The sequence below is a fragment of the Channa argus genome, chromosome 10, assembly GCF_033026475.1.
Source record: "Channa argus isolate prfri chromosome 10, Channa argus male v1.0, whole genome shotgun sequence".
Lineage (NCBI taxonomy): Eukaryota > Metazoa > Chordata > Actinopteri > Anabantiformes > Channidae > Channa > Channa argus.
Window position 1 is genome coordinate 6,655,319 of NC_090206.1, and position 25,710 is coordinate 6,681,028.

The window sequence follows — 25,710 nt, forward strand, 5'->3', positions numbered from 1 at the left end:
CATCTAAAAAGTTTTAGTTATATTAGTTTAACCTTAATTTAAAAAGCAAACCTAAAAACCAAATCACCTTGACATATTTTGTTGGAAAATCTGGTTACGTGTTTAGTTTGCGGAAATTGGAGTGGACAACACCGGAAACCGAAAATACGAAGAAGAAGAACACGGATATGACGTTTAAGTGTTTACAATACCTTGGTGTGTCGTATCTTAAAACAACCGGACAACTCAAGAGTCCACAAATTTCTCTTTCTATTCATATATTTATATTGGGATATTTATGAAGTTTGTTCGTAGTTGCCGTATACTTTAATGGGTGCTCACGGGCTTTTGGGGAACGAGCCCGAGTCTATAGACTACTCGGTGCACGAAGCCTGGAATGAGGCCACCAATGTGTACCTGCTGGTTATCCTGGTCAGCTTCGGCCTGCTGATGTACGCCAGGAGGTAAGGACAAGTTTCTATTGTCTAACTATCTAGATGATGCGATACGATACACGCTGTGGTTTAGTCAAATTTCTCAAAAAAAAAATAATGCGCATCTCATTTTTTGCTTCGTTACAGCCATGTTGTTTCTCATATAACACGACCCGTTTTAAAATCTCCGGTGTCGACTCCGAAAAAGTGTATTACAACTTATTATTAGGTTTAACGATTATGTCCTTCATCAGCAAAAATGTCTTATTTTTTATGATGTTATAATGCAAAGAACTATTAGGTCGCTCACATTTTTATTGTGTCTGTTTACTTGACTGTAATTTAGAAACAAGAGGAGGATCCTGCGCATCTTTACTCTACCTCCCACCGTCGGCAGCAGCCCGGAGCCCAGTTTCTATGACAGCCTGCAGAAGGTCCGTCTGCGACAGCAGCTCGAAATGTACTCGCTGGGTGAGTATCACTGCAGACCTACTTAAAACAAGACAGGATCTACCATGGTAATGATGGAGCCTTAGCGGTTTCTATTGGGTCTTAAAGGACAGAGTCCCCATTTCGTCATCTCAACGTCAGTATGACGAACACATTTGATGTAATTCCAAAACTTTTCTGTCTTTCAGCCAGGAAGTATGATCAGCAGCAGGGCCAGAGTGACAGTGTGCAACTTTCCATGGAATGAGAGCAGGACACTTGAGTGTTTCTGCAACAGTCTGTCTGCCCTCATTCATCTTCATATACCTTCTGTTGTTTCTTCTTTGCTTGGGCACATGGAGCAGATTGAGCTGGGTCATGGAAGAAAAGCCAAAAGGTTTTGGGGAGTTTGGGAACTTGGCAACTTAACCTGAGGTGACTGAGAAACCTGTGAATATCAAGGAGGAACTTTCACTACAGTACAATTCAGAAAAACACTATCACTATCAATTTCTTTACCCATTTAAGATACAGTATGTTTTTTACTTGTTTGTTGGATATTTGCGAGATATTTTTTGTCATTTATGTTTAGTGCAATTCTGATTTTGTAATATGAAATAAATGCAAATAAACCTGATGTGATATATTTGCTTAGTCCAAAAATAGTCAATTCATCCCAAATACCAAAGATTCTCACTGACTTCAAGTAATACCCAGCACAACATGGTGCACAGCGGATAGATATGAACATCCTCCGTAGCATCTGCATCTTGACATTGTTATTATGAGCCTATAGCATTTAGCTTAAAGCACCATTGTGCCCAAAAATGAAAAGCCACTTACATTAGATACATAAAGTGAATTTGTAATTTTGGTAAACTAAGCTTTTAGGCAAAACATTCCTGTTTCTTCTTCAGGAAATCAACATGTGTTACTCCTTTCATAGTGCTAAAACATGCTCTCAAAGATCAGCAACCAGGGAGCAGGCTTTATTTATATCATATCATTCAGTAAACTGCGCAGTTTGTCAGGGAACAGTCACACAGGGCCAGCAGGTCCCTTTGTTTAACAGTCCCAACAGTCTGAAAAGGAAACGCATCCACCGATGACAGCAGCAGGATCTCAAGCACATAGGTAATGAGTTGATCGAGGAAACACCAGAGTTATTGTCAGTACAGTAAAACTGAGGCCAGCTGAGGAAAATGTTTCAAATCCAGCGTAAACACATCAAAAACACAAATCATGCCCTTGCTGATATTAGCGAGAGGATTTTTGTCTACAGTGCTAAGCATTCAAACTGCATTTCTTCATGAGTCAGCCATCAGTTAAAAATGGATAATTGGCAGTATTTACAGTAATCAAGAACCGATGGACTAACATCAAGTCGTTTCACTACTAACAAGCATTAAGAGCTGGTGGCATCAGCAGTGTAAACAAGGCAGTGGTGTATACACCTCTTTGGAAACGTCATTTCTTGCATAATGCTGTTAAAGCCGGACACCTATAATTTCAGGGAAACTATACAAAAACAAACAAGACAAAACAAATTCCCACCTGCCTCAAATTGTAAGAAAATTGAGTATAAAAATAATATGTTTTAAAACTGAATGTAAAAATGCAATTATATACAGAAAAAGTCAGCCATTCAGGAAACAGCAATAAAGTAAACTGACAAAATCACACTGTACGGAAAACTCATATTTGCTTAAGTATAGTTTAGTTCAAGTGGCAAGAGCAAGCAAAGTTACCCATCTACAATACAACATGCTTTACTGAACAGCAATCCCTCAGTGTCGGCCACGAGGACAGACGTCCACATCGTCGACAGAGAGTGTGTTGGCGTACTGTGACCCCCAGTCTCTGAGGAAGAGCTCCTCTGCTTGGCTCTGCAGAGTCTGCTGGCCTTTTCGGACTTCTGAGCCCGTTTGGTTCACAACCAAGCCCACACCAGCAGTTTGAGTGAAGTAATTCTCTGACCAGTTGGACGTCCCTTCAGACACAAAGGCTCATGTTAGTTAGAGAGTCAAAAGACACTGACTAGAAGATTGCTAATAAATAGGAAAAAGCCTCCTACAGCAAACTATAAAATGTTGGTCAAATTGAAAGTAAAATCTATATTTAATATTTTGATCCTTATGTAAAAGTAATTATACAACAACATTTAAACAAATATGTGTAAAAGTCCTGCATTATTGTAAAGAAATCCATTATATTTACTACTTTATATGTTGAAGGATTTGTATCGTTGCAGTTTCTGGTTAAAGTATTGCTGGTAAATACTTTGTACATTACTTTTACAGCATCATCCACCATTTTATAAAGACCAGTGCTATATAATATTTCAACTTACTTCATCATTAAATAATGTTTCAAGGACTTATTGTATGACTAATAGTAGAATCACCTTCTTGCTTTTGCCAACCAGTCAAGTTGCAGTTTACATGCCTGCCTGTCCAGACTCATTCTAATCAGTTCAACAATGAGTCCAAGTGGACTTTAGTGCCAGATGTAAAGAACTTCTTTGAGCTATTGCCTTAAAAACAATAGGATAGATGTAAGGTCATAGTGATGTTGACCTTTTTGATATCAGATATCATGTTCACAAGGACAGACAGAAGTATGGACAACCTGAAAACAGTGCTTCTGTGACATATAGGCACAATGACACATAAAAAAGTACGTTGATTATGTTTGTCAGTAAATGTACATAGTTACATTTCACATTCTAGATAGTCACAGTGAATATTAATGATTGATAGGTTGGACCAGTTCTGAAAAACACAGTCAGCAGTGATAACATACCTATATAGACCACTCTGTCTGTAACCATGAACTTGGCGTGATTGACTCGTGCAAAGGGGATTTTCTCCTGCTCTGCTGTAGAAGGAACCGTAAAGAACTTCTGCATAGAAAAAAAACAACAACAAAAACACAGGATTCAGATACCATCCACCATGTTTTAGACATTAATAATCCTTCAAAACATACCACGTCAATGTCACATTTCAGTGGAGGCCTGCTGAGCACCAGCAGAGACTGCAGGAAGGTGAACATAGAGGCAGGAGAGTGCTTCCAGCAGCTGACCATCAGTCTGACCTGCACACCTCTGGTGCAGCCTGCAGCACGGAGGGCTGAGTCAATGGGGGGCCAGAACCTGGCACCAGGAGACCAGAGCAGTTAGGGCACTTTACAAAGAGTCATCTTCTCAAAAGATAGCTTCATATTATCAACATTAGAATGTGGATACAGAGAAGGACACTTTTTCACTTTATTTATATATGGTAATGTTTAGCATAATATAATGTGTGAGATGTTGTCTAAAACTTTTTTAAAACAGTAAAACTGAATTAGACTTTAGCTTCTATTCCAGTTTGGCAAGTTCTCAGTATTTTAATAAAAAGCCTTTAGTCAGCAGATTAACTTCATTCAATTATGAAATACCTTTTGACTTCATATGTAATGTCGGACTGTAAGACAGCAGAATGAATCTAATCACATGCAGTATAAGTGTGTACCTGAGTGGTTCTGTAAACTCAGACAGAGGAAGGTAGTCCATGACAGAGATGTAGACAAATCTCTGGGCGTCATTTATAACAGACAGAATGGTGACGAGGTCATCAGAGCGCCCACGGGTTGAGAGCTGTGGAGGGGCACTCTGCAAAAAAACGGTGGGAGAACTAGTACTGAGAATCATGGGAATCACATCTCTTATGGCTCTTGTCTCTTCTGACATGTTGTCAGTATTCTTATTTAAGAATGACAGAATAAATCTGCCATCATCATATAGAAAGCTGACCATGGTAAAACCCCTTCTTCTCCTTTGGGCTGTTCCCTTTCAGGGGTCGTTCTCTTTCATTTTCCTCATTCATCAACTCTTTAAAGTTCTCCTTCCATCTTCCTATCACACTCCTGGCACCTGGCACCATTTCCATCTCCCTGTACTCCTGTCTACTCTCTTCGGTCCTCTTAGTGTCCCTCTCTTTCACGATGAAACACCAAGTACCCTCCTACCTGTTTCCCTGATCACATTAGCTGTAGTGGTCCAGTCATCTGAAAGCACCTCCTGACCACCCAGAGTCCGTCTCAGCTCCTCCCTGAAAACTACACATCATTCTTGCTTTTTCAATTCACCACTTCGTCCTCTGCTCTGCCTTACTCCTCTTCATCTTTCTCACCACCAGAGTCATTTTACACACCACCATCCTGTGTTGTCTGGCTACACTCTCCCCTACAAATACTTTGCAGTCACTGATCTCGTAACTGTGGCGCCGGTGGTAGAACGGTCGTCCAGTGTGTCCTTGAGCAAGACACTGAACCCCAATGGTGAGTGTTGAGTGTGTGTGTGATTGTGAGTGTGAATGGGTGAATAAGAAGCAGTGTAAAGCGCTCTGAGTGCCAATAGGGAGAAAAGCGCTATATAAGTGCAGAACATTTACCATTTCATATCACAACATCGGCATAAGATGTAGTCAACCTGAGTGTTTCTACATCCATTCTTGGAGGTCACACTACGTTCCTGCCTCTTCTGGAAGAGAGTGTTCACTACAGCCATTTCCATCCTCTTTGCACAGTCTACCACCATCTGTCCTTCTGTGTTCCTGTCCTGAAGACCAAACCTGCCCATCACAGTCTCATCACCTCTGATCCCTTCACGTACATGTCCAATGAAATCTGCACCACTCACCACTCTCTCACCTGCTTTGCTCTGCATCACTTCACTGCATCACTTGTGGGGCACAACCACTAACATCCTCACAAACATCATGACTTCAATTTCCAGATTCAGACTCATCACCCTGTCTTATAATCTTTTTACCTCATTGCTCACAAACTCCTTTAAAAACTTATCAAAAAACAAACAGAAAGAATTGTTACATAGTTTAGAGTCATGCTGAACTTACAGACAGGTAGACTTGGGCAGGCACTCCATTAAACTTCAGGTGCAGTGGGCTCTGGGAGCTGGACAAGGCAGAGAGGCGAGCGGGCCAGTACGGAGGCAGGGAAGCATTGTTCAAGACACCGATGCTCCAGTACACCCCAAATATCCGATATGCATCCTGAGCCAGGCAGCTGCAGTCTTCCACAGACAGACCCACCTCCTTCACCTTGGTTTAAAAAGACCACGCTTTTGTATGCACACAGTGGGGGTTTTATTCCAGAAAGCAGATTTAATAAATTATCAGGTGAATCTACCTTTACCTACTAAAACAGTACAGTGGAGCTGATGCAAAACATCACAGAGGAGCTGCACTCTTAAGTCATGCCCCTAATTATGAAGATACACGTGAAAAGTACATTTTCCGTTTAGAATAATGTTGTAAATAATACCTTTTTAGAACTTTTATAATGCAGAAATCAATATGTGCTTTAAGACTTACCACTAACAACCGATACTTTTAAATAAATCTAGTGGATCAGAACATTTAGATCAGATTTCCTCAGATCAGGTAAAACACTATCAGCTATTTTATGCTTCTTTAATAGAATTAGTTATGAGTTAACGTAATTAGCTAAAATAAATCCATTAAACGGGATGAACTAAAACATGTGGTCAACATGTTTTTTATTGCCTCACATACTCTGAATCGGCATTTCCTTGAGCTTTATCATAATTTTTCAGTTTTAATTGATTTCCCTTAATCTGTTTAATACTTTGTAAATACATCTCAAGTATTTGTTTTTATTTTGTTTTATCCTTTTATTCCTGTAAAACACTTTTTAATTTCGTTTTAATAACTGCCCAATAAATAAAATGTGTTATGATATTACTTATTATAAAATGATGGTGGTATATTCTAAAAAGTAAATGATTTTCTGGTGTACCAGTTCTAATATAAATACATTTATTTCTTGTTTTACCTGGCTTAGCGAGCGCCAGTCCATGTTGGCACTACCCAGGTAAAAGTGCTTTTGATCCACAACCCACAGTTTGGTGTGGATGATGCCTCCAGTTACAGCCTTCAGGTCTACCTCTCTGACTTCTGCACCTGATAAACATGTAATGAGATTAACACACACACACATACAGCTAGTTCTTTAGCTTAGTTTGAAAGTCCTGGCAGTAAGGTCGACAGGGTGAATCTGTGAAGTTACCTGTTGCAGACAGTTCTGCTGTGTCTTGGGTTGAGGTCTGGGGAGCATTGACAGCCACCTGAAGATTTATGCCTCTAGATTCAAGTTGTTTTAGTTGCTCAAAAACTTGTCTTCCCTGCACAACACACATCACAGGAGTTAAACAAAGAAGGATTCAGGAAAATTACGAGATTGGGGCATGACACTGAACTAACCTGAGAGTCAAAGGAGTCAGCAAACTCCAAATCGCTGCCCCGTAGTGTGAAGTAGAAAGCAGCGATGTGGACGGAGCTGTTGGCCTTGCCTAACAGATGCAGCCAGCTGTTGGCGATGCTCTGTCTGGATGAGGGAGAAGACTGGTAGAGACCCGCAGGGATGCTCTCCACCAGATTTACTCTGAATGAGCAGAGAAAAACTTTGACATTTGGCTTTGTTTGGAGTTCTGATTAGACCACAAATGATTATGTTTGTCACAGCTGACCATGCCAACGAACAAAATGGGACAACTTGTTGAAAATTCCTTACCGACAATCAGTGCTACAAGGCTCTTGTACTAAGCCAAAGCCCTCCAGCCAGTGCAGTTCAAGCTGAGCCATGAGCTGAGCTACAGACATGGGAATTCCGTAGTGCCAAATATGCTGACTTAACCCTCCCAGAAGCAACAAGGTGGTGGGCAGGATGAAGAAGAGGACAAAACTACAGTGTCCTGAGCTCTACAAAATGAATGGAAAGCTGGATTAAAATAAGCTGAGAACTTTAAAAAGAGTTCAGGGGATGGGTTAAGATTCTGTTTCATACCAAGGCGGTTGCTGCAGGGTGTGGTGACATTCCTCAGTATATGAGCAGTTCAGTAGGCAACACCAAGATGACAGTGTGACAGTATGAGCTCAGTGGAATTATCTAGCATATACAGAAAATGTACTTACCTTAGTTGCCTCGCTTGATCGTGCTTTAGCAGACCTGTTTGCTGCATGAGACGGGGTGTCATCCATACTACCTCCTTCCTTTATAGGGTGTGAGGACTCTAACTTGCTTATTTGTGATTGAGGATTGACGTCCACCTGCCCTGAATCATGACGCTCAGACTTTTCATCTGCTGAATCCTCCTCACATTCAGATTCTGATGACGATCTGCTTTCCTTTAAGCCAAGCGTGCTCCCCTGCTCCGTCGCCCACGGTGGTTCTTCGTCCATTATTTCATCAACGTGGCTGACCTCTGTTGTGCAGGTGGGGTCTTTAGACTCTGACTTGTCAGTATCACCAGAGACACTGAAGGGAATCCTGCTTGCGATATCATCTTCATACTTCTCTGTGGTTCCTTCCTTTGGCTTGTGGCTGAGGGGGCCCAGGTGTGAAATCTGACTTACAGAGGTGACATCTGTTATATCAGCTTCTACTTCTGAGGTTTTGTTGTTTTCTTGCTCTGGTAAATGTTGCTCTGAGCCCTGCTCTGGTCTGAGGGCAGGCCTGGGACTTGCAGTCATAAGCTGCTCCGACCCAGACAAAGTCCAGCTCTTGGGTGCAGTACTTAGGGAGCTATAAGCTGCAGTAGGAGCTTGTTCCACGCTGCTGAAATGAGAGGGAGCTTCCAAACTGACTCTGGGGGATCGGATTGATGGCAGGGTAAGTGCTGTTTCTCTGCCATCAGGTGGTTTGGCCTTCGAAGCCTCCACACTTCCAGTTCCAGCTTTATGAAGAGGCTGAGCTCCATGGACAGGAGTATCTTTTTTGAGAACAGGCAGCTCTGTGCTCTGACTGGCATTGGTTGGTCGTTTATGGAAAGTAGGGATGCGGGACACCGGTTTCCCACCTTTTCGGTTCAACTCTTCTCTTTCCTCAAGCTCTTTAGCTGCAGCCCTGTCTTCAGGACTGAGACGGTCCAGCACAACACTACAATGCTTCAGTTCCTAAGGGGGACAGAACTTCATTAGAAATAAAAAACAAACTTCTGCATTGATAAATAGGTCTTAGCATATGTTTATATTTGTATTAACCAATGAATAACTGAGACAATAATCCCAGTTACACATAATACCCTAAATACCTTTAAAAAAACAACTGCTAAACATCAACAACATCAACTGTCCTCTAGTCCTTTGTACCCTGTATTGTATTGAGTGAACACTATGGAATTGAATATCATCTTCAAAGGCTTTTTTCACATTGCAGTACCAAAAAGCAGACACACCTTTTTAAACAAGTTCCTCTGACTGGTACACCTGTGCACGGCTACTGCAGACTGTAAATCATTTTTTGATTGATGCAAGCATTTGTAAAAAAATAGAAATAAAATATACTGTAATAAAGGCTGCCATCTTACTTAATTTCCAAATAGGGTTTTAAGCATCACAGCTCAATGGGACACTTAAGCACAACACAATTACTGTTAATGTTATTAGTACCACCTGTGATTTTTTCTCAAATATTGTAACATATGTTAAAATGTCTGCTCTCAAAGGGACTCAATAACCTCAACAGATTTTGAATGCAAATTTTGACATCAAACAATAAAAATATTTGAAATTGTGATGTCTCCTGATATATTTAGAAGAACCATATCTATACTACGAACAAAGCAAAATATTCAAATTTGCATTAATAACAGTAAGCATGTTGACAGACATGCAAAAAGGAATTCCAATATATTAATATGTTATAGGCTGTATTGTATAAGTATATGGCCCCATTTTTGTGTCTAATATTAGTTGATGACTTATTTCTTAGGTACAGCACTTTTGAGAAATACACAAATAATTTTCATATCCATATAAGAACATGCAGATTTTGATAAAGAATTTATGACAGACTACAATTTATTGATAGATACTTATGATAAAAAGTAAAAATGGCCACACAAAATGTTGTAATTTTAGCCTTTTTATCTTATTGCACTTTATATTCTGTTAAAGGTAAAAAAAAAAAACAACTTTCCTCAATTTACTTTGAGTGATTAAATATTATGAACAATACTGATTTCTGCCATGTTTTACACTCTGCTATATTTATGTTCTGTACATGTTTGATTGACAGTTTGCTGCTAAAATCTATGCTAATTATTATGAAAAAGTAATTACATTATATGATAATTTAAAACACATTTGCCTACATATAAACACACCTTTAATCTGAGCTGTCTTGTTTAGTAACTTACTACCTAACTCATAGGCCTAATATTTAAGTCACCTTTCCTTTTTAACAAGCAAAAGTAAAGGAGCTTGGGAAACTTCCGCACTAGTCTAATGTTTCCTGCTGAAGATTACATGCTGTTGTTGCATGCACACAAAGAGTATTATTTATCTCCCTACTGGGCTGTTCCAACATCAGTGCCACACCCAGGCATCCTAGGTGCTTTCCCTGCGCATACAAAACTCCATCTGTCTGACTCTGTGACATTAACAGACAGAGGTGTGTTTGTTTGGGTTTTCTCAGCGGTGAATTATAGCCTACTGTCAGATCTGCTTCCTCAGCAGCTTCCTCCTCCAGCTCGGCCGGGCCACTCTGATGTTTCTCCATCACTTTGCTCGGGAAAGGCTCAGAGTCTGGCTCATCTGACTCCTGGTGAAATGATACACGGTAATACGTGGTTAACAGCTTTGTAGCAAAGCACTGGCTGTGCACATATGTAAGACTCACGTAAAGTATGCGCAGGTGCTACTAATGGAAACAATCAATATATATTTATAGATAAAGGTGAACGTTTAGCCCATCTTCGTTAAAAAGAAACAATCGGCGTGAAAAGAAACTTACCATGATGCACTAACGTGCTAGGTAATAAGTTCTTGCTGTGTGCAGGGGTTTACCCTCACTGTGTACGGTGTAGCTCTAATGCTAATTCACTGAGCAAATATTAACTTAGCTCAGGTAAAGGAGTGAAAGCAGTAACCTAAATATATTACATTTTAGGCGTTTATGGCGATCTGTTGTCAGTGTAATGACTCCTTTGTCCCGGAATAGCCAGCTGTCGTCGCTGCCGTTGACGTTAGCGATCCAGCTACGTGGCCGACTGCGAAGTTTTCAGCAGTGGAGGAAGAGGAGGCGGAAAAGCTGAGTAATACAAATACCCACCTCGTACGTAGCTCTCCTGACTGCTGTGCTCCCGTGCAGGCGGCTAGACCTTCTTGGTGTTGCCGGCACTGCGTCCCGTAACTCGTACTCTACCTCACTCGCCGGGTTGGGGTGGATGGATTTTCTCGATCGCAGCACCATCGGCATATTAAGCACTTTAATAATGCAGCACCGTCGTGACACGAGATTAACGGCCGAAGCGGAGCGTGAGGAGCAGTCACGTTTGCTGCAGTAGGAACGACAGTCCAATGTGGAGAACGGCTAACTGATGCGCGCCGCGAAAAAACTAACTAGCATTAACAACTGCCGTGGTTATTACAACCCCTTGTGGGTGACGTATAAGCACCGTGAATGTATATGCTGATATTTATGCGCCGTTGTTCCCAACATAAGTAAACAACAAATTGAAGAGACCGCGATTTCCTGCTATCGCTGGATTGGCGGTTGGAATCAAATCCGTAGCTCCGCCCACTAGACGTTACGCTGCCGCTGATCACAAAACACGGAAACGAGGGATCAGCAGACCGTCGTCTGGTCGTAAAAAAAAAAGGTCTGTTTTTATTTTTAAATTATTCTCGACAGGTTAAACTTTTGTACTGTGGTGAGCAAACGAGGCGCAACTGAGCGACAGGGACATTAGACGTCTGTACACTGTTCGATAGTGGAAGTTGAGGAAGCCGCTAATTGACACGAACCCGAGTTGTTGTTTATGTCCCAGACACCGAAGCTTAACGCCACGGCAGCTAGCTTCTACTAGCCTCTGCCTTTTAAATGTCACTGATATGTATCTAAGAGTCATGAACATTAACTGAATTATTTCAGTTTTAAAACATTTATTTTATTGGCCAATATAGATGCCAATGTTCTATCCAACAGTGGATGTCATTACAGGAACAGTGTTATTATTGGTAAGTGGAATTTCTCAGTGTATGTGTGTTCTGAACGCACCTATACTGTGAATTCCTCTCACTATCAAACCATGAGAAAGAAAAACAACAAATAGCTATATTAGAGAGAATATTTGTTCTTTATTTATTCAATAAACCTGGATAATTTTTCGTTACAACATTCAAAATAAAACACAGGGATGATTGAAAGGCAGGGCCAAGCCTGTAAATTAATAAATCTGATTCCTTTATATACAGGCTTCATATATTATCAAGATTATTTCTTGGTGCAAAAAGGAGACATTCTGTCTGGAATACTCATGCATGCGCCTGAAAAGACTAACAAATTTAATGAATATTTAGGGTGGAGGTTTAAATATTAATTTTAATTTTTTTTTTTTTTAAAGATATCAAGGTGTCATTTTTGTTCTCCATAGTCAGTGTGTTTTTGCCTTTTGCCTTCAGGTAAAGCCCTTGTGCTGAGAGGAGCAGAGTAAATAGTTCCTCTGTGATGATGGACAGTTAACTCTGACATCACCCCAATGGAAGCTCCAGTCACAGCTGGCCCAGTTCTCAACTCCTCCACCCTGCCTCCTTCGGTCCCTATTCCCCTTCGTCCAGCTGTCGCTCCATCGGTTGAGCTTGGCTTTACCATTCTCTATACTACTCTGTACGCTGGACTCTTTCTGGTGGTCTACATCCAGCTCTGGCTTCTCTACTACTACAAGCACAAAAGATGGAGCTACCAGAGTGTCTTCCTGTTCCTCTGTGTGCTCTGGGCCGCCCTCCGCACCACCCTGTTCTCCTTTTACTTCTGTAATGCTCTGGAAGCCAACCACCTACCTGTTGCGGTGTACTGGCTGCTCTACTGCTTCCCTGTGTGTTTGCAGTTTTTCACTCTCAGCCTTATTAACTTGTATTTTACTCAGGTAAGAGTGGGGAGGATGGCTTTTACTTGAATACCTCAAATCTAATGTTTGTTTTCTAATATCTGTTTTTTGTTTTCATGTTTTTTTTCTTACACCACAGGTGTTACTCAAGGTCAGGGATACTTACAGCTTAGAAGGGAACAGAAAACTGTAAGTCTACTGATTCTATTGTAATAATTTAGATAGACTTTGTTTTGAACCCTCTTCATCATTCTGCTGTTTCTGCCGTGTTTTCCACAGGTGGCTATCACGTCTAGCTTACGGTGCTCTGAGCACAATCTTCCTCTTTGTCAACATTGTCTGCGCCACTCTCGGGGACAGAGTCCATGGTGGGTCAGGGAAAAGGACCTGGAGTCTGGTCCTGGTTCGAGTTATTGTCAATGACTCCCTGTTCATCTTGGATGCAGTTTGTCTGGCTGCTTTGCTGTTGATCCTGACCCGACACTCCCATTCCACCAGCCCCTACCTGATGAGCAAGGTTGTACTAAGCTTCAGTCTCAAATCAGTGAAAAATGCCTGATGTTTTCTGTTGCTCTGAAGGAACCTTTGCTGTCTGAGGAAATTACCCTGATGACATAACTATGAAATCTGAGACTACACATTTATTTAACAACTGAGTAACAAAAATTGCAAATGTGCGGCTAGAAAAACTTTTGCAAGGTCTTATGCAAGGCTGAATTAAAGTGCATCATGGGAATTATAGCATGTAACATTGCAGCATTTTTCAATACTAAAACTCCTTATTTAATCATCAACTGTATTTGGGTTATTCTTACAGTATATTAATGTCTCTTGTGAGTACACCACCCTTAGATTACCCATTTAAACACAAACTACTTTTTACTCACTGACTGTAATTCTGATGATTATTGGGTCTTTTTCTTCTTCCTCACCAGGGGACCACAGTGTGGCGTACAGCAGCACTAGGGACGGCAGTGATCTTGCTGTTTGTCAGCCGAGCCTGCTACAACCTGACAGTGCTCTTCCTGTCCCAGAAATACAGAGTGGAGTCGTTCAACTTTGACTGGTACAACGTCTCTGACCAGGTAGTCATCTTCTTATTAAGTAGTGTAAATCACTGTTAGGTCTGGGTACAGGAATGGTTAGCAGTATTTGGATATCTACCTCCACTGTACTGACATGTTTGTTTTCAGGCTGACTTGCGTAAGGACCTGGGTGACAGGGGCTACCTGGTCTTTGGTGCCATCCTCTTCATATGGGAGCTACTCCCAACCAGTCTGCTCATTCTCATCTTCAGGGTTCGTCGGCCGGCTCAGGAGGTGGGTAGTGTGCCTCACTGAAACTAGAGTAGATATCATCCAAAGTGAAATATTTAAATATTTAACAATGAAACTTGAAGCTGCATGTGTGTTGTTTAAGCAGTAGAGGTCACTTCAGCAGGTCTTTTGTCTGATTTATAACAGACCAGCAGTAGGGCCATCAACAACAGGGTCCTACCTCGTCCATATTTCTTTGATGACCCTCAAGGCAGCGAGGACGGATCTGTTTCATGGAACCACAGTTCACATCCACACTCGAGGTACCAGATCATTGCAAACACAGTAGACTCACAGTTAGAGCTGAAATCGTTTATTGACTTATTAGTCAACCCACAGCAATTTCAACTATTTTGACACTCTATCATTGGAATTAAGCAACAACAAAATACACATTATAATCAACAGTGAGAAAATAAAACTGTCCAGTAAAACAGCTCTTCCGTTTATTAGAATATTTAGTTACATCATGGGGTTCAGGCATTAGTAAATCTTGACTAAATTCAGTTTTAGACTTTATTAAAAAGATTAATTTTCATAGGCTGATGTTGGAATTGGCATAGTTGCATTTGGATGCCGTGAGACCCAAATGAACAAACACAGTGGTATATTTTGTACTGCTCTCTGTTTCAGCTGGTATGGAGGAGAGACCGCTCCCCTCCTATTTGCCAACAACCCTCCAGACAACAACCACCACTCGTTCTACTCCACCCCCCAGAACTGACCATGAACTAAGTTGTGGTAATTACACAGCTGCCTACTGGTAGGACCTCATTATGTGAACAGTTTTTGCACTGAAAATCTCAGGAAGTTATCACCAAACAATCAACATGCACCTTGTAGTTTCTTGGACAAAGGATATATTTAATGTCTTTCTAATCTTAAAAGGAAAAAGTTTGGAGGGACAAGCCCTGCTAGACGTGGGTCGGCCAAACACTGAGCTCAGTGAGCTTCTCATAAAGGTCAAGCTGAGATTTAGTCTCGGTTTATCAGCATTATATTATAATTTAAGATTTCTTATTGTAACTCAGCTCTTACTGTTTCAAAACATTGCACATTATGTTTCATTAGCATTCCTTACTAAACTAATACATGCAATGCAATGTAGTAGCAGGATGTTTACCGCTGTTCTACACTGTAAGTCAAGTGTATAAAGTAGACTAAATACAAATGATCAACTCTTTCTGGCATTTTTTATTTTTTTTGAATTATGAAGTTATTTTGGCACTTTTATGAAATTATTTCACATCAACTTAACAGGATCTTTTTTTTTTTTTATGATCCCAAATTCATTCGGTGCTGCAAGTATTACTTTGCTGCATGTACAATGTTTTTTTTTTTTTTTTTTTTTTTCATTTTATAGCTTTTTGTGTGTCATTCTTTTGGGTTGTATGTTGTGCTTTTAAAGGGTTTATTGAAAGTTGATTTTGATTTTACTCTGTTCAGCTTATAACAGTTCTGCATTTAATTGTAGCTAATAATCAGATGTTATTCTTTTTTATTTCTTTAATGGAATGAAGCTTTGTCAGTCACTCACTCACCTGTGGTTTAACTTACCACATGCAACATTTAACAGCTAAACAACAAACTAATAAAAACATAACAATGATTTTGTACAGACTTTTCCTAAATGTAGAATATACAGTGCATTCAGACAGACCCCCTAAAGGGTTCGCACATTTTAAGCACCATTGTGTGTTTTGTGGTAAATGGGATGAACAGTGGAAAACAGCATTTCCAGCACAGTTCTGCTGTTCGACTCAATTACAGCCACTGCAAGCTTTGTTTCCTAGATGTTTCTCTGTGGTTCCTTGTGAACTGGACTATTACACACCTTGCTCTTGGTGTGATCTTTGTTGGTCAACCACTCATACTGAGGGTAACAATGATGTTGAATGTTCACTATCTTCCTTGAGGGTGTGGTTGAGCCAAAAAGCTTTAGAAAATTGTTTTGTAACCCTTTCTAGCCAAGTGAACATTAACGACTCTTCATCTAAAGGTCCTCTGTTGGCACCATGCCTCCCAAGACAGACCAAGATCTGTCTTCTTTAAAAAAGCAGTAACCTCTCAGACTCACTCCTGACTTTCCAGATACAATGAGTCCAATAAGTTCACTTACACACTAATATATAATTTGTTCTACTGTGTTCCTATTATCTAGTTTTAGGGTTTTAGAAATTTGGATGTGTTCAGTCACATTTAAGCCGACAAAAATCTATTTCTAAAGGCTGCACAAACTGCCACTGTATATGAGTTTTCTACTTATATTTATGTACTTATATTTAATTACTCTTGAGACACATAAAATGGCAAATACCATACTTACATTTGGTAATTTTGAATGACTTAAGTGGAGTTTTTTTTTATGCTTATCTTTTAAAACCATGGTATTGTTTTTCTTGGAAGCTACCAGGAAAACAGCTAAGTGTGTAATTTAGTGCTGGTTATATAGAAAATATAATTATTTGGAAAATACGGACAGTATTCAACCACTCTACATATCAGCCGAACATGCAGATAAAGATTGGAAAAATGTGTAAAAACATAATTCAACTTACATGAAGAGTAACAAATCCTGAACCCTTTCCACGGTAAGAATATACTTTCAACAAAACCCATTCAGACATTTTTTATTTCAAGTGTATTATACTGTACTTATAAAATTGGGCCTGTTGCTTTTACTTGGTGACACTTTGAAACAAGCCATAAGACAGACCTCACATTTATTTACTTGGAAACTAGAGAGTGTAACATTCTTTTAAAAGTTGTTTATTCCAAGTGCTTCTGAATTTTAGCTAAAACATTTACTGCATAACTAACAAATGAAGATCAGCATGTAGTGATTAATAGTGACTCTGAATGCCACAGACCAATCTCTTTAATTCAAAGGCAATATTAAAGCAATACAACAAAGAGCCTGCAGAAAAGTGCAGTTCATGAGTGTCACAACATGTATCTATATGGCATCAGTTGTGGTGAACATACAAACCAGCATACAAGCTGTGCCATTGCCATTTCAGTCAAACACTTTATTCTGCATTATGTACAGATCATCCTATTAAAACTCTTTATACAGTATGTACACATTCAAATAAATCAGTATGTTACAGCATCTGCAGTGAAAACATTTGGAGAAACCAGGAAACAGAAAAGTGATGAAAACAAAAGTAGTCATTCTTTGACTGACTTTGCTGGATCTGATATTGACCCAGGTGCTGTGTAACATGTTTATGTGGTGACTGGAACCCCCTCCAGCTCCATGCTGAAGAAAGCTGAATTAAACCTTAAGTAAAGACCTCACCTACAGTAAAACTAGCAAATTCAATCAGTGTTTAAATAAGAACTGAGATGAGAATTGGTCTTCGAAGTAATTAAACTTACAAACAGGGGGTTTAAAAAAAAAAAAGAAAAAGTTATGCTATTGCCTCCTAACAAACAGTTCAAATAAGCAGATCACTGCATCTCCCAGCAGCCTGAGTCCAACTCAACACAAAGAAACCTGAGCCCATGGAAGGCAAGAGCCACAAGGAAGTTAGGCAATGAAGAACCACAGCAACTGTCTATCCCCAGATTTTCCATGTCCAGAGCTCCTGTTAGTCCAGAGAAATACGTCCGACTTAGAGGACAACGAATCAGTTGTCTGGAGGGGGTGAAGATGATGACGATGCTGTTTCCAGCTTGCGAAGACGACGACGCCTCAGCTCAGCAGCATTTGGCTCTCCATCATCTTCCTCCATGTCTCCTTCGTCCATCTTCTCTTTTCTTTCTGATGCAGGAGAAGTGGAGTCTGCCGGCTGTGATGAGACTGTGGCTTCACTCACTTTTATCAGCCAAAAACAAGAAAAAAAAATAGCAGATTAACACTGAATTATTTTGATTAAACTTTCTTGGTCATCTTCATACAGGTGATGTGAACAATTTACTTACAGCTTGATGAGACCTTCTCCTGGTTGTGGCTCTCTGTGTTACTGTCAGCTGCAAGGGATGATGGACTGGGGTTTGTCCTGCTGGCTTCTCCAGTGCTGCCCTCAGTACGAGGAGGACTATGGAGAAAACAGCAACAGAAGGACAAGCAAGCATTTAAATGTAATTTAATTATTATATTGACACTTTCTTCCATCAGATTAATAATACTAATTCAATACTCAAAAATATTTTAGCTTTTATTATGCAAAAGAATCAGTAAGGATCAATTACGTAAGTGTGGTGACAGTGCTGAGGTAGTGGTGGATGTTGAGCATGGCCGCGTCCAGCAGGGTGTGGATGTTTTGGAGACACTGTAGTCTGGCCTCGAGGCCCCGTCGGCCTTCAGCCTCCAGCTCCCTCAACTCCTCCTCGGACAGTCGGGACAGAGAGGGAGGAGGGGGAGGCATTGTTGACACTGAAGATGAGAGGATACAACAAACATTACTGTAACACACCAATGAGTTGGTGATTGACTTCTGGCTGAAACCTGCACTAGTCATACCTGTGAGCATCCAGGGCTCAGAGAGTGTGTGGACACTTTATAATACCCCGGTGTGCACCTCAACAATAAACTGAACTGGTCCAACCCGACTAATGCCCTGTACAGGATCCGATATTGCATTTTCTTAAATCAAGGCTGACAGAAGAAGTCAGACAAGTTTAGCCTCACATAAAGATCAGTCTATAAGTCCTGTTTCCATTCCTGAGGAGTGACATGGCAACTATCCTGCTAGAACCAAAAGGGTGGATGAGGTTAACCTTATCGCTTCACTTGATCATTTTTTACTTTTCCAGTTATTGTTGCTATGGTAAAATTATTGGATGAACTGAACAAAAAAGACACCTATTGTGTATCAATTGCCAAAAGTTAATTAAGCATTAGCATCAATGGCATTTATGGAGTATTTGGATGCAGAGTTTCCAAATGCAAACATGAGTAGTGCTTACCAAAGGGGGGAGGGGGTGGCATATGCAGCCACGGTGCAGTGGGGAATGGAGGTGGTGGGAAGGAGAAGGGGAACCCTGGGATTGCTGATCCTGGAGCAGCAGCAGTCTCTGCAGTAGATGAGGTGGGCTGGCTGGTACCTGATAGAAACACAAACACACACACAAAATATCAATAATTATATCCATCTGTGGATCTGTAGCTTATGGTGCGATGGAGTGATGAACAGCAATGTCATTGTTTAGTCAGCTTTTGTGGTTACATAAAGAATCCTATTAAATCATGAGATTGACAATCCCACTAAATCAACCAAAAATGTGCTGCAGCTGCTATCACACCATTATAAATCTGTAAATGTAATTCCCTTCCATTTCACATTTTGTGAATCATAAATATCTTGTTCTACAGTTTATTGTGAACATCTGATGAGATGGTATGAGGTAACACTACCAGCAGCCTGTGTAGCCTCTGTGCTGCTTTGCGGAGTATCCGCAGTACTAGGAGCTGCAGCTGCTGCAGCAGGGGGAGGTACTGCAGGGAAGGGACCCCAGAAGGGGAAGATGCCTGGAGGAAAGCCTGGTAACATGCCTGGAGCCACTGGAGAAAACACAGAACCAAGAAGATACTTCAAAAAGGGTCCAAATATGCATGTGGAACATGAAGGTTGTGTTCACGTGTGCTGGTTTTGAATCTCACCATTAGCAGGAGGGGCCGGGGGGACATTGGCAGGGGCTGCAGGTGCAGGAGGTGGGGCCTGTGCTGGGGCTGGAGTTTGATTGTTATTAGATGCTCGGAGGACATCCATGCGGCAGGTAGGACAGGTTTGTTGTCTTTGGAACCAAGAGCGCAGGCAGCTAGGGGGGCGGATAACGTTTTTTAAAATAAACCATATTTAATTTGCCACAAAGACTCTTTTTTCTGTCTTAATAAAGAATGTATGTGTAAGATCAGTTACTAGAGATGACCACATCTTACATGCACCCTGTTTGATGGCACTGCTGAGTTTTACTTTTTTTTGCACAACCTACCTGGAGTGGAAAATGTGATTACACGGTAGTTTCTTGGCTCCAGTCACCATTTCCTCCCGACAGATTATACAGACATTGTCGGAAGCCTGCAGATCTTCAGGAGTAGCATCAGGATATCTGAACACATAAAACAACAAGGGAAATGAACACAAACTCTAGCCCAGAGTGCTTATTAGCAAGAGTTTCATACATATATATGTATGTATTGTCTGTGTGTCAATATTCCTCGGTAAAGATTACATAATCTTAGTTAACAGACCAGAAAAACTAACAACCAAACAAAATATGATCAACTAAAACATTATTATGTACATCTGACAATATAAGTTTGTTGCTATGAGCTTGTCAGAGTTACAGTGTAACAGGGTTTAGATTGTTGTGGAACCCCTCAAAAATAATCCAATTGCATATAGGCCAAAGCCACCTTCATTTAAAAATTAAATCAAATACAAATAATATCAAATACAATATGGTGTAATCAGAAAAGGCTTATTACTCACAGTGTATTCATGTTGCGGATGGCCCTTCGAGACATTATAGCATCTGTTACAGCTTTCTTGAACTGCCTGGAAGACAAAATAATCCAAGATGGGATGTAAATATAAAATCAAAATATTCCGTGTTTAAGAAATTACAATCTTTTCCCAAAACATACAGAAATATAACGATCATGATAATAAAGCTGCTCACCTCATAGCCAGATACATGGGACGGATGGCAAACAGGGGGAAGGTATGGACCTTTATCATTATGGTCATGAAGGCGATGTATAGAAGTACTTTGATAAAACCTGAAATTAAAACATGAAATATTCTAATGTGGCTGCAGACATTTTACACTGCATAGTTTGAAAGAAAAGAACGAGGAAAAATATAAAATATCCCATGATCTCAGTAGTGAACTAAAGTTGAATACCTGTGAAGAGCTCGGTGTAGAGCATGTACACAGCCTTATTGTCCCAGGGATTTTCACTCTGCAGGTCAATAGTGTGCAGAACATACTTGACGAACGTTGTTAGCACCATGGTCAGCAGGATTGCATACTGAGGAACACGAAGAGGACAAACCTTGTTTTAAACGGGCTTTTAAACATTGTGTATCTGTAGTATGATAATAATTAAGCCGAGTAGCATGGCAAAACAAGGGTCTCCAATAATTTAGGTAAAAGGCTCTGTTCCAATATGACAAACCTCAAATCCAAAAACAAGCTGGACCGAGGCTCCTCGGGTAATGATGCTGTGACAGGCATGGTTGACAAACAGGAAGTCTAGGACACCCAGCAGTCCCATGAGAGCTGCAGGAAAAAGAATATGGAAAAAGAATTCTGTGAGACGGTGCAATACCAACTTTACACGTAGAAGCCCGATAGAAATATAAAAAAAATACGTCCGCTTTGGCTGAAATTATACACAATATCTTATAGTATATTAACATATCTTATAGTGTGCTGGGGCTCCATTAAGCCGTTGCGCACCTGGCCTACTGCACAGACAAATGCTTTGCATAAAGTTGCGAGACATGTTTCAAAAGTACAATCAAGGGAAAGTGAAACCGATAAAAAGAGAAGTGCAAGATAAAAAGTAAAGGTTGGAAACACCAAACACAGATATTTAATGTGGCAGATAACATGTACTTACATAAAACTCTCATGTGAAAAACCCAGGATATGTTTGGGCTCCGTTCCATCTGACAAAAGACAAACAAGAATTACATTCCGCATACGGAAACATGATTCATACATTGGCTAAATGCAACTTGGATGAGGTTCCTGAACTTTCAGCCAAGTGGTCTCACTTCACTGCAATCTTTTAATTTTAATTAAAATTGTTAAATTTCAGTTGTTAGCTCCAAAATATCAGACAGGTTTGTCCAACTCTAGCAATGAGCCAGGAGCTTCTGTCCAACCCTTTGTCCATCATTTCATTCCTACTTTATGTATTACTACTCACAAAGTCCACCCGGTCCTCAGCCAGCCAGTGGAAGCACTTAAGGAAGAGCAGGAGGGTGAAGAGGGCAACAAAGCGAGGAGAGAAATCATCCCTGAACACAGTAAATGCCAGGCATGTCTCGGTCACTGCGTACCAGGAGCGCTCGATCAGGTGCTAATAGTAAAGGGAGATGACAAATGTCAATTACAAGACCTGACAAACGTTAAAGAAAATGTGATAATTAAGTGAAGAGCATAGTAAATATGAACAAATCTACCTCCATCTCTGCGGCCCTAAGCTGTCCAAAAAAGACCTTCCTCATGAACTTTCCCAGCAGAAAAACCAGCACAAAGGCCTGAATGTACAACACCTGACACCAAAAACAAAAAGCTTATTTGTGACGAACGTGACATGGCCTTTGAGGAAACATCAAGACATTATTATGGGCAAAATATTTAAAGAATTTCAGCCAACCTCTAGACTTATACACTGCTCTTACCGCCATGCTGGGGCTGCTCTTTGTGAGGTAGACCACAGTTGGGTAGAACTGGTGTTTGAGGAAGTAAGCGTGTGCAACCACAGTGCCAGTCAGTGCCAGACTAGTGGCAGTCACCAAGGCTGCTCGAACCATGTTGGGGCCACCTAGATACTGACGAAGGGAAACAGATGCAGGGAGACAAGAAGAATATAATCACTGCATGTGAAAGCCGACTGATATGCAAATAAAGGGTGCTTTTTTTATTTTTTAATAAATTATTTTAGTAAGGATTCACTTTACTCCGGAGATTCGATACTAAGAGCAAAATCTACATTTTCCATCTCTAAAAATACTAAAAATACAAGAACATTATCTGATCACAAAGCTTTGAGAGTGCCACGGTCATCCCTAATGATTTGTAAAAGAATGCCTCCCGCTTGGTTTATAAATGGGTCCTTGCAGCCTAATAAATGAATAAATGAAGGATTAAAGAAACAGTAATGATATTTTTGGGGGTTAATGGAGCATTAGGATGCAGCCACACTGATTAGTTATATCTATTCGTCCCCTATGATTGTGTTAATTGTAAAGAGAAACATCTGCTTGCTGTAATGAACGTGACATAGACTGTGTGATGTGGCAGTTTAAGGAATTGAAAACTTCAGGGTAATCATCTGTTAAAAATATAACCACAGCCTAACGGTTAAAGCTTTTTAAAAAGTACAGTACGTCAAACTGCACTAGAAGCATTCAAACAAGGAACAAACATAAATACGTATGTACACACGTTTAACAACACTTAAATTCACCATTTTGGTAAAATTAGGGAAATACAAGTACCAGATATATTATTTTATACACATTCTGCTACCAGTACTTTATTTTGCAATCAAGAAGGCCTTGTCTGTCCCAACATATAGTCATTTTGTTGATCAGCACCATAAACTATAGGAACATTTTAAAGTCTTAGTACACAAGAGGATTTTTGAGTAACATCTGCTGAGAAAACACACAGAGATAAACCTGCCAGGTTGGGTTTGAATAGCCCAAGACAAATAACCTCCAAAATAATTCCAAAATATTTAGTTATCGCTTTATCTAAAATGGGAGGTTCATAAAAGGAGACAGCGGATGTGGCATTTAATTACTCTACACTCTAAATCATAGCTAGATTATCACGCGTCGGTGATATGTAGAGTTATTAACAGCTGCTCGCCTGATTTCATTTTCCCTGCACTGATGCTAAGCAGTAGCTAAAGTTGGTTAGCATTTTATGCACTTTAACAATTGCAGCTACAGCATCACTCTCGAAGATTATGCGTACGTATAATGGAAACAAGCGAATAAACAAGCATATCTCTCATTTACGCGTTTATTAGTAACACCAACACTCTGTTTCGTGGTGTAGCCGCAGCTATTTTAGCTAAGCTAGCCTGCTAACACTAACGCTAATGGTGTAAAAACCGTTATCAGAAGTGAGACTAACTTTGCGACAGCCCCTCAAGAAAGAGAGAAACTTACATTTACTAAATATTATAAGTGATTCACTTCCAAAAACCTGGCTAAATGGCTGTTTATTTGCATACAAAACGTTATTTTACTTCACAGAGCTGCTCAAAGACAGGTAATTAGGTTGTTAGCCAGCGTTAGCTAACTTCAGCTCTCTAGCTGGTAACGTTACAGCTGTCAGTGCTCTGCGAGACTTACCGATTCGATGTCTGTTGGAAGACTTGTTCCTTGGTTAATTAGACGGGTGTCTCGTTGTTTGCTAGAAAATCTATATTCTTTCCAACTACTCCATTTCGATTGTTTAAAAACAGCCTCTCTATAATATTTAATATCCTCGCCCCTGTTCGTCCGGCTACGTGTTTATCTTTGGCTTGCTCCTTGGGAGCCACCTCACATCCGGCTGCTAAGGTAAAATAACGCAAGAGCAATTTTACACATGAATCACATGTTCCCTGTTTTCTGTCATTAAGATGGTGTAGAAAGAAACATTAACTAACACCTGGATTTTGCATTTAAGCATAAACTATTTCAGTAGTATTTGTAAAAGTAATTCGTTGTATTGCATTTTTTAAATGTCCAGTAAGCCGCGTTTTAGCAAATTTACGGTAAATATCAACGTGGACCAATAAGAAGTTGTCAATTCGACTCATTATGTACACAAGTATATGTAAATCTAATACGTAAAAATAAGTGATTTTATTTATTAACAAATATTTTGCTATATTTAAATTGGTAATTGGGCAATATAGGGGGAATTTATCTTGCTTTTGCTACTACTGATTGATGCGAATTCATCATTTAACGTCAAAAGGTGTGGCCTCATCAAAACATTTAACTGTATAAAGGCACATGTAGTAGACACACATTTATCAAAATTAATTTCAGATCCAGTTGTGGGTTTGTGAACATTCCATTTCCAAAATATGTTTTGATCTCCTTGAGATGCTCAAAATACTAACATAGATATATATTTTTTTTAAATCAGAAGTAGCAGAAAAATCAAGATATTGAACTTCAAGAAATAATTCATTTGTATTTGCCACAAAGCTAAGGAACAACATGTTAAACGATAAAACAGAAGTAAAAGTCTAACATCAGAATAGAAAAATTGTCATGCAGCAAAAGTTAGGATCTTTTTGACCAACCCTTCTGTTTACACAATTACTCATTTGAATTTTTTTCCCATTAAAGATAATTAAATTTATTCCATCAGTTGAATGGAATAGGACCAGATTTGCATGAGGATGACCCAATTTTAAAACGCAGTAATGACATTTCAATCTTTTCTATATATTTTATTTTTATTTTTTTGTCCTTTCGGCTTATCCCGTGAGTTCAGGGTCGCATTATCATTATCTGCGTGTTGATTTGGCAGTTTTTACACCGGCTTTTATGTCCGGCTTGGACCAGCCCAGTAGAAATTGGGAGGGGAATGGGCTGTTAGGGGTTCAGTGTCTTGCCAATGGACACTTTGACATTTAGCCAGGGCCGGGGATCGAACCACTCGCCCATGGACGACTGCCTTTACCAACTGAGCTACAGCCGCCCCACATTTCAGTGTTTTCTATAAAAAAATTAATAAATGTTAATACTAAATCTCTGAAAATTATGACAGCTCATCAGTCTCAGTAACTTACTGATGCTCTTCACTCCTTATAAGTCAACATCCATGTTTTCCACAATACAAAAAAAAATTAACAAAAAAAAAAAAAAAAAAGTACATCCAACTGTAGACAGACCTGTCTGAAAAACTGTGTGGTGCTAATGTAGCTATGTAGAAAATT

The 25,710-nt window shown here is 39.9% G+C and overlaps 4 protein-coding genes across 6 annotated transcripts; 2 read left to right on the top strand and 2 right to left on the bottom strand.

The window, feature by feature from the left end:
* Positions 1–152: 152 nt before the first annotated feature.
* On the top strand, positions 153–1,488 carry smim19 (small integral membrane protein 19). The gene is made up of 3 exons (XM_067518821.1): positions 153–443; positions 760–884; positions 1,052–1,488. Exons 1-3 carry the CDS (start codon positions 310–312, stop codon positions 1,108–1,110), a joined length of 318 nt encoding a protein of 105 aa, XP_067374922.1. The 5' UTR covers positions 153–309; the 3' UTR covers positions 1,111–1,488.
* Positions 1,489–1,810: 322 nt separating this feature from the next.
* Positions 1,811–11,372, bottom strand: pld7 (phospholipase D family, member 7). Of its 3 annotated transcripts, XR_010915410.1 has the most exons (13): positions 10,980–11,372; positions 10,362–10,469; positions 7,841–8,821; positions 7,440–7,627; positions 7,130–7,310; positions 6,936–7,050; positions 6,702–6,829; positions 5,744–5,947; positions 4,358–4,497; positions 3,831–3,996; positions 3,645–3,744; positions 3,247–3,375; positions 2,697–2,832 (listed from the first exon to the last, which is right to left on the bottom strand). XR_010915410.1 is itself a non-coding variant. In XM_067518816.1 (12 exons), the coding sequence occupies exons 1-12, from the start codon at positions 11,124–11,126 to the stop codon at positions 2,630–2,632; spliced, it is 2,661 nt and encodes an 886-aa protein (XP_067374917.1). In that variant the 5' UTR covers positions 11,127–11,371; the 3' UTR covers positions 1,811–2,629. The 3 variants fall into 3 exon arrangements, 2 of the variants coding, with proteins under 2 accessions (XP_067374917.1, XP_067374918.1); XM_067518816.1 differs by lacking the exon at positions 3,247–3,375 and having other exon boundaries at positions 1,811–2,832; positions 10,980–11,371; XM_067518817.1 differs by lacking the exons at positions 3,247–3,375; positions 10,980–11,372 and adding an exon at positions 10,662–10,953 and having other exon boundaries at positions 1,811–2,832.
* Positions 11,373–11,388: 16 nt separating this feature from the next.
* On the top strand, positions 11,389–15,678 carry gpr137 (G protein-coupled receptor 137). Its single transcript, XM_067518820.1, has 8 exons — positions 11,389–11,529; positions 12,332–12,795; positions 12,896–12,945; positions 13,036–13,273; positions 13,692–13,841; positions 13,950–14,075; positions 14,220–14,335; positions 14,706–15,678. The coding sequence occupies exons 2-8, from the start codon at positions 12,409–12,411 to the stop codon at positions 14,794–14,796; spliced, it is 1,158 nt and encodes a 385-aa protein (XP_067374921.1). The 5' UTR covers positions 11,389–11,529; positions 12,332–12,408; the 3' UTR covers positions 14,797–15,678.
* A 1,008-nt stretch (positions 15,679–16,686) lies between these two features.
* On the bottom strand, positions 16,687–24,313 carry syvn1 (synovial apoptosis inhibitor 1, synoviolin). The gene is made up of 16 exons (XM_067518818.1): positions 24,125–24,313; positions 22,439–22,588; positions 22,217–22,309; positions 21,961–22,113; positions 21,649–21,697; positions 21,202–21,305; positions 20,928–21,054; positions 20,703–20,802; positions 20,513–20,578; positions 20,013–20,129; positions 19,681–19,838; positions 19,435–19,581; positions 18,987–19,124; positions 18,270–18,453; positions 18,000–18,115; positions 16,687–17,892 (listed from the first exon to the last, which is right to left on the bottom strand). The coding sequence occupies exons 2-16, from the start codon at positions 22,568–22,570 to the stop codon at positions 17,705–17,707; spliced, it is 1,872 nt and encodes a 623-aa protein (XP_067374919.1). The 5' UTR covers positions 22,571–22,588; positions 24,125–24,313; the 3' UTR covers positions 16,687–17,704.
* Between the last annotated feature and the right edge of the window lie 1,397 nt (positions 24,314–25,710).